Consider the following 12,018-nt stretch of genomic DNA (forward strand, 5'->3'; position numbering starts at 1 on the left):
CTGCACTGGCAGACGGACTCCCAGCCACTGTGCCACCAGGGAAGTGCTGTAACCTAAATTCTTTACGTTGCCCTTTATATTTTCTGTTGCTCTCTTTTCTGTAGAGCTGGAGAATAGCTGGCTACCATTTCATGCTGAAAAGCTCTTCCAGTGCTTCAAAAATACCATTAAATCTCAACCCTGGCCTTGCCTTTGGTGTAGAAAACACATCCAGGAAGTCAGCTGTAAGTGACAGAACTCTGCTCCAGGGTCTTGTCGCCATGAAGTGGCCACAACCGAGACTTAAAGAAGGGCATTTGCTTTTCTGACAAAGCATTAGGCTGCTATCCAAATAATTAAAACAAAAATCAATTATTTCTTACTCCCAGTTCAAGTTAAGTGTTTGATCAAATTAAAACAGGCAACAACACCTTAGCCCCAAAAAAGAATTAAGATTCTCAGCAGCCATTCATTTCTGAGTAACTTAAATATTTGCTATTATACTTCGTTTTCATGACAGCGATTCTGGGAGGAAGTAAACAGCTGGAAGAACACGCCAGGCAGCAAACTAACCCCCTATACCTGATTTTAGATCACAGATATGATTTTACTTAATTCATAACCCTTTGAAAGGCAGGGATTACTGTCTTGTCCTGATTTCAGTGCTTGGGTTTTCTGAACATCCTAAGAAACCCCTCAGTCCCAGGCAAACTGGGTTGTGGAGTCATCTTATGTATGTGAGAATTTGCAAGGATAATGTCTAGAATAGGCCAGGAGATGGGAAAGTTTCTAAAGGCTGATGAAAATAATGATTTACCTCAGGATCTTTCTCAACATACTTGTAATTTTATCCTAAAGTAGTAATGACTAATAATACATCTGGTGAGTTAAAGTATATTTTCATTGTAAAACCATAAAAGGACTTCAGAGACTTACCCCAAACATCTGCCGGAGGTCAGGATCCCGGAAGCGGAAAGGAATATTAGAGACATGCAGGCGTTTAGGGGTAGATTTACTCTCTGAATTTTCACTACTTTGCGTCTGTGACTGCTGGCCTTCTGTCTGTGCGCCCCCTTCTGTCTGCTAAGCAAAGAAATAAACAACATTAAGGGAAAAATAAATACAATTATTTCACAAGAATTACATAAAATAATTGAAGTCCTCCCCCACCCCAATCATTCTCAAACAGTGTGTCTTTAAGCAAAAATTACAGCTGTCCTTTCAAAGAGAAAAAAACCAAAGATGTTATCTGTGTTCAAAATGCTATAGTTTACCAAAAAATTTAGGTCTTTTGCATATTTATAGTACATTAGTAAAGTGGGAGATACTAGAAACACTAAGTGACTTGCTCAAGATCACATGGAGAGGAACTTCCCTGGTGGCCCAGTGGTAAAGAATCCACCTTACAATGCAGGGGACGAAGGTTCGATCCCTGGTCAGGGAACTAAGATCCCACATACCATGGGGCAACTAAGCCCATGGGCCACAACTACTGAGCTCACGCACTAGAGCCCGCGTGCCGCAAACTACAGAGCCCATGGGCCACAACTACAGAGCCCTAGTGGCCTGGAGCCTACGTGCCTCAACTAGAGAGGAGAAAACCTGCACACCACCACTAGAGAGAAGCCCATGCACAACAATGAAGAGCCTGCGTGCCGCAACTAAGACCTGATGCAGCCAAAAAAATAAAATAAAATAAATTAAAAAAAAAAAAGATCACACGGAGATACATTAGGAAAACAAGATATAAAAATAGTACATTGGGACTTCCCTGGTGGCACAGTGGTTAAGAATCCACCTGTCAATGCAGGGGACATGGGTTCGAGCCCTGGTCCGGGAAGATCCCACATGCCACGGAGCAACTAAGCCCGTGCGCCACAACTACTGAGCTTGCACTCTAGAGCCCGTGAGCCACAACTACTGAGCCTGCGTGCCACAACTACTGAAGCCCGCGTGCCTAGGGCCCGTGCTCCGCCATTGCAACGAGAAGCCCACGCACCGCAACGAAGAGTAGTCCCTGCTCACCGCAACTAGAGAAAGCCTGCGTGCAGCACCGAAGATCCAGCACAGCCATAAATAAATAAACAAACAAATAAAAAGAATAATGAATTAAAAAAATAAAAATAGTACTTTGTTCTTAGATTCTTACAGAAGTTCCTTTTTTTTTTTTTTTTTTTTGCGGTACACGGGCCTCTCACTGTTGAGACCTCTCCCGTTGTGGAGCACAGGCTCCAGATGCGCAGGCTCAGAGGCCATGGCTCACGGACCCAGCCGCTCCGCGGCATGTGGGATCTTCCCGGACCGGGGCACGAACCCGTGTCCCCTGCATCGGCAGGCGGACTCTTAACCACTGCGCCACCTGGGAAGCCCGAAGTTCCTATTTTTGAGATCTTTCCATTTTGAAAATATAGAGTCTGTGGTATAATACTTAGTTGTGGAGATACCAGTATTTCTGGTCCATCATTTCAGGAAATAAGGGAATATTTTTATATTTCATTCCCTCTATTAGTTCCAGGGTTTATGACTACTGGGTTACCAAAGTACTGTAACATTATTTATGAAGAGGAGACACCTAGTGACAAAGGGCCCTTTGCTCAAAAACTGAAGAAGCTTCTTACTCTGAAACCAATCTGTACTCTCCTCCCTAATTTATGCGATTCCTGCTACTTCAGCAAAGGGAACCTACCCTTCTGTAGCCCAGAGCAAAGTTGCATTTAGAAAAATCTGTTGGGAAAGGCTTGAAGGGACCCTGCCTAATCTACTACATACCCATAAATGCTAGATTTGTATATATCCATAGTGAAAGAATATGGGTGAGTGTGGGTGTGCATTTTAAATCATGAATCTCTTCTGCAATGTCCTAGGCATGTGTTAATTTAATTCTTTTTCAGTTAAGTCCTCAAAAAATTGCTATGTTGAGAAATACTTTTGACAAACACCTAACAGGTGTGATACATTCTAGGCATTCAAAAAACATTTACTTTGAAGTATTAATTTGACAATTTAAGAACCTTATGTTTTTACTATTCCCTGTGAAGCGCATGCCAAACTGGATGGCTCAATGATATGATTAAACCAACACACTTAAAACAGGAGTGGAACTTGCTGTTCTTATTATCTCAGTTGAATGAGAACTGAGTCCCTCTAGCAGATTCTGGGTGACACGGAATGGGTCCCCCTACTCTGACCCAGCGTTCAGCTAAAAGAAACTGAACCAGAGATACCTTTGGCTCAGAGATGTTTAAACCATGTTGAAATGAAGTTTGAGACTTTAACATATAAAGGATAAACAGGAATGAACTCCAAATGTATACCAGCTTTTCAAGTGTCAATCTGAGGGATGGCCGCTTTTATCTCCTGCCATTCAGGCCTCGCAGGTGGCCTCACTGTGCCTCACATTCACATGGTACAAAAATAGCAGGAAAGGAAAGAGCTACAAAGCCATGTTCTGCGAAAGTGTAAGGTTTTCAATCCTCAGTCTGGGCACAATGCAGACTAAACAAAACACATTCCATTCAAAGATAAAACTCACTAAGTTACTAAAAAGCAGCATCACGGACACCAAAGCAACGAGCACAAGCACCAATTACAACTGATGCTCATTCGAGCACCTTCCAACTTGCCTCTCACATCTCACAGCTGGATCACATAAAACTCTTTCTTCAATCAAACTTTAAAACCACCAGATCTGATCTGAAGGATGACAGTGTTATCACTCAGAGAAAAGTTAAAAAGACCGATTCTAGCTCCAAACCATAGTTTTATGTATAGCTTAGATATGTAGACTATGTAGTCTGTAAAAGGGTATGTGAGGTGGCAGGATAAATGAAAACTAACCATTACTTCCAAGTATGTTGCCTGAGGTACTTAATTTCTGTTCTTGAGAATATTATTTTACAGTCCAGAAGACACAATTGATGAAAAAGAAGCCAAATTGGTTAATTTTCCAGCCTTGTGGTGAACACCTACATTATTTAAAAGTATGAAATCTTTAATTCTCCGGAGACTTAGCAAGTAGAAAAAGTGAACCATTATTTCCAAAATTCTTAAGGCTTCTGATTTTAAATCCATTTATAAATTGAAGTTTAACATACATAGCTAACAAATGCGTAAGTCATAAGAATACAGCTGCATGAATTTCCACAAAGAAAATACACTCACGTAACCATCAAATTAGATTAAGCCACAGAACTCCAGCATCACCTGTGGGCCCACTCCAGTTTCTACTCCCCTGACAAAGGACCACCACCATCCTGACTTCTAACTCCATAGATTAGTTCTATCATTTTTGAACTTAAAAAAAGGAATCATACACTATGTACTTTTTGTGTCTGGCTTCTTTTACACATCATAATAACACACACACTGTTGTACATTTTATAACCATACAGAATTTATTTGAGCTGCTTCCAGTTTTTGGCTATTAAGGATAATGTTCCTATAAATATTGTTACACATCTTTGGGCGCACAGGAGCAGGCATTTCTGTTGGGTGATTAGACATCTAGGATTGGATTTGTTGGATCAAGGATATGTCTAGGTTCAGCCTTCAAAGATACTATCAGCTTTGCAAAGTGGCTGTACTAACTTACACTCCATCAGCAGTGTGTGCAAGTTCCAGCTGTTTTTAGTATCGTCATTTTCATTTTAACTATTCGGGTGGGAGGTAGTGGCATCCTATCATGGCTTTAACTCGCTTTCCTCTCTTTCAACCCCAGACCCTTTCTTCTCTCCACTTCTTATTTTGAATTTTGTTGAAAAATGGGAATTCCCTGTAAAACAGCAAGTATTACTTTTTAAAAAAATTTTTATTGGAGTATAGTTGCTTTAGAATGTTGTGTTAGTTTATACTGTACAGGAAAGTGAATCAGCTACATGTATGTATATATATATATATATATATATATATATATATATACCCTCTTTTTTGGATTTCCTTCCCATTTAGGTCACCACGGAGCATTGAGTAGAGTGCATACTGTAAGATAGACCCTTACCTACGCCTTTCAATAATAAATAATACTTAAATAGTGTTAACTGTTTGTCACACGCTGGCCTAAGTATTTTACATATGTTAATTGTGATTCTTTCAACAACCCTAACAGTAGCTTTTGCTTTTTTGTTTGTTTTTGTTTTTTTAAAAGACACAGAATGGATTCCCTCCTTTTGACCCTGTGTTCAGCTAAAAGAATCTGATTCAGAGGCACTTTTGGCTCAGAGATGTTAGCAACCATCTGAGGAGTCTGAGGAGTAGAAAGACTGCCTAAGTAATGGAGCAGGGACTTGAAGACAGGCAGCCTGGCTCCAGAGTACATGTTCTTAAGCTCTATATAAGAATGTACTTTACATGTATTATTTTCTTCAATCCTCACAGTAATCTATGAGACAGGTACTATTATTGTCCTCCAATTGACAAAGGAAGAAACTAAGGCATGGAGAGGTTAAGTTCATTGCCCAAGGTCACATATTAAGTGGCAGAGTAGGAATTAAAAACCAGGTGGCCCAATGTCATATGCTAAACCACCCCCTTCCTAGCACTGCACTCATGCTCTCTTCTTTTTATCTCATTAGAATGAAGAACCCGTGTGGATCCCATGCTCCACTTTCTCAGGACCCCCGCCTGAAGGTGGAGGTAGGCATGGGGTAAGGGGCGGGGAAAGCTATACAAGAGGTGACATGTATTCTATGCCTCGAGGGAACAGGAGCAGGTCAGGCCATGAAGGGGAGGAAATGGAGAGGAAAGAAAACCAGCAAAGGCACACTGACATTCATGAAGGAAGCAAAGCCAGAGAACTACTAAACTGATATTCAAAGAGACTGAAAAGCAGATTTCTGTACATAGTGGAAATAGGAATAGGGAATATACATTGCATGTAGTTAAATGAGATCTTATCTCCCACCTGTCATTCGCAACTTTAAGTTTACCTCACTATAGATTACTAATTGTTGAAACACACAAATCAGAGAGCAGAAGTAAACAGAAGTTTTTAAGGCTGTATCTTTGTGAAAAGTGGACAGTTAAACTGTTCTGAGAAAAATCTCAGTCAATACAGTGCTGGTTTGCTTTATTTTCTATTGTTAACTGCTGAGCAACTTTACTGACTATATAAATAACCTCCCAACGTTCTGTGTTCTTCCCTTCTGTGGTCATTTTCTGACCTACGTGATTCACTGGGCAGGGGGTGAAACAGAAGAGGCTGGAGTCTGTGGGCTGTTTACAGTGAGGACTAGCAGTGGTCCTGCTCAATGCAATCATGTGACTAAAGCCTACACGTCCACTCTTCAGACACCCTGGCCTCCCCAGTGAGGGCTACTTCATTGAGGTGAAACCCAGGGCACTTGACACTGAAGAGCAAATCAGATTTGTAAGTCTCAAAACCTCATTCTAGAAGTGAGGACTAAAAAAAAAAAATTTTAAGTGACCTTTAAAAATTCTTGTAACTGGAAAATGGATTTAGTTTTCTGACTCCCCTATGAAACAATGGAAATATTGTGACTATTTATACATTGTAAACAAATGTTCTGTTATGGTCTGAAAAAGAACCCTGGGCAATACAAGATGAAGTATTACTTTCTAAGTCTCTATCATAATAAGACTTAATACATAATCTGAGATACTAAGGAATCTCTTGATTAATTCAGGAATAATATTTTGATTTATGGATTATCCATTTTCTCCAATATTTATTTTTCCTCTTGTTGTCTGTGTCTTCATTTCTTATTTTCACCTCTGTGAGGCTGAAGGAGAAGAAAAGGAAATTACATTTAGCAAAGTTTTCTTGAGAATCTGATTCATGTCTGAAAACATCTACCCTCCCATTTTAATGACAGTTTGACTGGGTATAGAATTCCAGGTTGGGAAAAAAAAATCCTTCAGAATTTTAAAGGTAACTCTCAACTGTAGCCTACCTTCCAGTGTTGTTGAGAAATCTGAAGGCATTATGACTCCCGTCTCCTTGTATGTGACTTTTCCCCCACTCTCTCTGGTTTGTAGATTATCCAAATATGTCCAGTGCTCTAAAATTTCACAGTGACAGGCTTTAATGTGGGTTTGTTTTATACTGTTCTATTTTTCTGAGAATTCTGTGGTCTCTTTTAAGCTGGAAATTAATATCCTTCAGTCCTGGGATCTTTTTTGAATTATTTTGCTGATGACTCCTACCCTACACATTTTGTCTTTCTCTCTTCCTGAAACTTGTATTATTAGATATTGGATCTTTTGAACTGATCCTCTAACTTTCTTATCTCTTGTATTTTCCATCTCTCTGTCTTTTGGCTCTATTTTCTGGGATATAAGTCCTTAATCCCTTATCTGAAAACTTTGGGACCAAATGTGTATCAGAATTCAGAATTTTTAGGATTTTTAGAAAGGCAGTAATGGTGTAAACCCGTATGTAACACTATCAATGAGATGTGGAGCAGTGATATTTCTGTAGCAAAATATAAGCATATTCACATAAATGTGATAAAGACTATACATATGTTGTGAGTTTTGCTGCAAACTTATGAAAAAATTATTGACTTTCAGAACTTTACAGATTTTGGAATTGTGGATAAGAGACTGGAGACCTCTTTTTCTTCCATCTCATCTTTCAACCTTCCAATGAAGTTTTTTCATTTTGTTGACATGTTTTTAATTTCAAGGGCTCATTTTTCTTCTCTGAACCCCCCATTCCCCTCACCTTTTAAACTAGCAATTCAGGGACTTCCCTGGTGGCACAGTGGTTAAGAATCCGCCTGCCAGTGCAGGGGACACAGGTTCGAACCCTGGTCCGGGAAGATCTCACATGCCGCGGAGCAACTAAGCCCGTGGGCCACAACTACTGAGCCTGCGCTCTAGAGCCCGCGAGCCACAACTACTGAAGCCTGCACGCCTAGAGCCTGTGCTCTGCAACAAGAGATGCCATCGCAATGAGAAGCCTGGCACCGCAAGGAAGAGTAGCCCCCGCTCACCGCAACTAGAGAAAGCCCGCGCACAGCAATGAAGACCCAACGTAGCCAAAAATAAAACAAACAAACGAAAACTAGCTTTTCATTCTTGTTTAGCGGATGCAGTACCTTCTCTTATCTCTCTGAGGATATAAATTATTGTTTTGGTAATTTCTGAGGAGAAAGGGGTTCCTTTTCTTCCAAATTTCTCTTTTCGTTTGTTAGTTTTCATTCTCTATTTTCCATGTTGTAGGTTTTCCCCAGGTATCTAGTAATCCTTGGTTGCCTTGATCATAATTAAGAATTGTGGTGGGGAAAGTAGCTAAAAACTGACTGCAAGTTCTGAGTGGGTGGGAGAGAGGGGCTTGATGACTTTGTGATTCATTCTAGGTTCAGTTAGGTAAGCAATTTCTTGGGGAACCCCCTGACTCATGCATCTTTAAGTCCTTCCTCTTGAGTTAGGTTATCCAGAGAAGTCTGCCAAATCTAATTGGAGCCGTGTTTCTGAGAGAACTGTTTTTAAAAAACAATTTATTTTTTGGTTATATTATTATTTTTGCCATGCAGCATGTGGGATCTTAGTTCCCTGACCAGGGATAGAATCCATGCCCCCTGCAGTGTAAGGGCAGAGTCTTAACCACTGGACCACCAGGGAAGTCCCTGGAGTCATGTTTCTGAAATTCAAATTTTTGTGGTATAAACTGAATCATTTCTCAGCTTTCTCCCACTACTGGCTTAGGGATAAACTCATTTGGGTCTGCTAAGTTAGTTACTAATTGGCCATCTGCTTTCTAGCTTCCAAAATGATTAATTCTCCTGTTCTTATTTTTTATATTCCTAAAAACACACAGACACAACCACCATTTACTGTACTTTTAGAGGAAGCAAAATTAGATGGATGTATTCAAAAGTAACCCGAAACAAGTGTTTAATAAAATCTTATAATACTATATGCACATATTTTAATGAAGGCAGCAAAATAGGTCAACACAGCCTATATTTGTTTTGAGCTGACTTGTATAAAATATTTTGGGAAACAAGGCTCGCTTTCAATAATAACCTTAGTGTCTCAAGAAGGAAGAGCTTGCATTATAGCCCTTCTCCAACGCATACATGAAAGGCTGAGGTAGAACAAGCAGAGACCTCAGAAATGAGACATGCTAATCATCTTACAGCAAATCTATAAATACAAGATTTTTTCCTTTCTCTGTTCTTCAGAGCCTAGAACTACTTCAGATATAAGCTGAGGATGATTAAAATATTTTGGGATAAGGAGACGTGACAACTAAGTGCAATGTGGGATCCTGGATTGGATTCAGAACAGAAAACTGGTGACTGAATATTTTACTTAATAATATTGTACCTACACTTCTTATTGCTGGGTTCTGAAAATTGTACTATACCTATGTAAGATGTTCACCTCAGAAGAAGTTAGATAAAGAACATGGAGAAACTTTCTGTACTCCTTTTGCAACTTTACTGTAAGTCTAAAACTATTTCAAAACAAAGAGTTCTAAGAAAAGAAAAAAGAATTTTGGGATGTCAGATTCTAAGCCCTACAGAATATTAGAACACAGAATGTTTTAGTTGGTTTAAGACTACATACAGGCACAATTGTAGACAAATACTGTTGTTCATATTAAATATGTGGGTCAGACCACTTATAAAAGTCAGAAATGGGCTGAAAAGCCCATCTGTTTCAAACTGTTGGCATGATGAAGAAAAAAAAAACATTTAATCTAATAGTACTATTATCTATTCCCAAATTAGAAATAGTTTAATTTGTAAATCTTTTTTACTTGCAAAAGGCCAGTCACAAAGTTTCATCTCCTGTAGCATTTTCCCTTAAGAGCTCATCGTTTTACGAACAAAAATATAAATGATTCCTAGTTGGGTTCAATTTCTTTTGGATAGGGGATTGGCCTTCAGTCAAGGTGTAAGTGAATCCTCCTCATAGGATGAATTAGATATTCTCACGATTTTATAAAATCAGTCACATATACATGGTTGTAAAAGCTGCAAAGTTTAAGACCAAACTTCTCAAAGATAATAGATATTTCTATTAATTGCTAAAAGTAGAGTTGCCACATGAACTGCCACACAATTCATACAGATTTGAAATTAAGCAATTATTAACAGAGTTCTTATTTGGGAAGATTCACATTGGTTTTCTTAAAGGGACCACATTAGACTCAAGATGAAGTTGCTCAAGCAAATCCCCATGTCAGTAAACCAAAACTTAAGTTTCTATGCTCTGCTCTCCCAGAAAAGAAAGGTCTAGGGCAACCAATAAGTTGTCTACTCAGCAGAAGTTACCTAACCCAAGAATCCAAGGCTCCAAGATTTTCCTTTGCTCCATATAAGGAAATGCTTTAACCAATCAGCAAATGCCCAGTATAACCTCCTTGTTCCTGTTCCCTCTGCCTATAAAATCTCATCCTGTACAGCTTTTCCGAGCTTCTTTCTTTCTTCCTTCCTTCCAATTGAAGTTTAGTTGATTTACAATATTGGGTTACTTTCTGGTACACAGCAAAGTGATTCAGTTATATATATATATATACACACATACTGTTGTCTATCTATTTTATATATAGTAGTTTGTATCTTCTAATCCCGAACTCCTAATTTATCCCCTCCCTTTTCCCCTTTGATAACCATAAATTTGTTTTCTATGTCTGAGTCTGTTTCTGTTTTGTAAATAAGTTCATCTGTATCATATTTTAGATTCCACATATAAGTGATATATGATATTTGTCTTTCTCTTTCTGACTTACTTCACTTAGTATGATAATCTCTAAGTCCATCCACGTTGCTGCAAATGGCATTATTTCATTCTTTTTTTTATGGTTGAGTAGTATTCCGTTGTATACATATGCCACGTCTTCTTTATCCATTCATCTGTTGATGGACATTTAGGTTGCTTCCATGTCTTGGCTATTGTAAATAGCGCTGCTATGAACATTGGGGTGCTGTGAACATTGAATTACAGTTTCCTCCAGACATATGCCCAGGAGTGGGACAGCTGGATCATATGGCAACTCTATTTTTAGTTTCTTAAGGAACCTCCATAGTGCTATCCATAGTGGCTGCACTGATGTACATTCCCACCAACAATGTAGGAGGTCTCCCATTTTCCACACCCTCTCCAGCATTTATTATTTGTAGACTTTTTAATGATGGCCATTCTGACTGGTGTGAGGTGATACCTCATTGTTTTTCTTGTGCTTTTTTTGCGTTACGTGGGCCTCTCATTGTTGTGGCCTCTCCCGTTGCGGAGCACAGGCTCTGGACACGCAGGCTCAGCGGCCATGGCTCACGGGCCCAGCCGCTCCGTGGCATGTGGGATCTTCCCGGACCAGGGCATGAACCCGTGTCCCCCGCATCGGCAGGCGGACTCTCAACCACTGCGTCACCAAGGAAGCCCCTACCTCATTGTTCTTTTAAAAAAAACATTTATCTTATTTTCATGGCTGCGTCGGGTCTTAGTTGCGGCACGTGGGATCTCTGTTGCGGCACGTGGGATCTTTCGTTGCAGAGTGCAGGCTCTTCGTTGTGGTGAGCGGGCTTCTTATAGTTGTGGTGTGCGCATTTTCTCTTCTCTAGTTGTGGCGCGTGGGCTCCAGAGTGCGTGTGCTCTGTAGTTTGCGGCACACGGGCTCTCTAGTTGAGGCACTCGAGTTCAGTAGTTGTGGCACGTGGGATTAGTTGCCCCGCGGAATGTAGGAGTTTACTTCCCCGACCAGGGAATCGAACCCACGTCCCCTGCACTGGAAGGCAGACTCTCTACCCCTGGACCACCAGGGAAGTCCCCTCATTGTTGTTTTGATTTGCATTTCTCTAATAATTAGTGAAGTTGAGCATCTTTTCATGTGCCTATTGACCACCTGTATGTCTTCTTTGGAGAAATGCCTATTTAGGTCTTCTGCCCATTTTTTGATTGGGTTGTTTATTTTGCTGTTGAGTTGTATGAGCTGTTTGTATATTTTGGAAATTAAACCCTTGTCAGCTGCATTGCTGCAAATATTCTCTCCCAGTCCATAGGCTGTCTTTTCATTTTGTTTATGGTTTCCTTTGCTGTATAAAAGCTTATAAGTTTGATTAGGTCCCATTT

At 39.9% G+C, this 12,018-nt stretch overlaps 1 protein-coding gene across 14 annotated transcripts in view; it reads right to left on the bottom strand.

The window, feature by feature from the left end:
• RBFOX2 (RNA binding fox-1 homolog 2) overlaps nucleotides 1–12,018 on the bottom strand; it is a 262,455-nt gene that overhangs the window by 41,043 nt on the left and 209,394 nt on the right. For 9 of the 14 annotated variants that reach the window (XM_060025570.1, XM_060025568.1, XM_060025579.1 and 6 more), the window contains one exon: nucleotides 916–1,062. In XM_060025570.1, coding sequence (XP_059881553.1) covers nucleotides 916–1,062 — 147 coding nt within the window. The remainder of the gene's footprint in view (nucleotides 1–915; nucleotides 1,063–12,018) is intronic. The other 5 variants (XM_060025571.1, XM_060025569.1, XM_060025575.1 and 2 more) reach the window with 1 other exon arrangement.

The sequence above is a fragment of the Delphinus delphis genome, chromosome 11, assembly GCF_949987515.2.
Source record: "Delphinus delphis chromosome 11, mDelDel1.2, whole genome shotgun sequence".
Taxonomy (NCBI): Eukaryota; Metazoa; Chordata; class Mammalia; order Artiodactyla; family Delphinidae; genus Delphinus; species Delphinus delphis.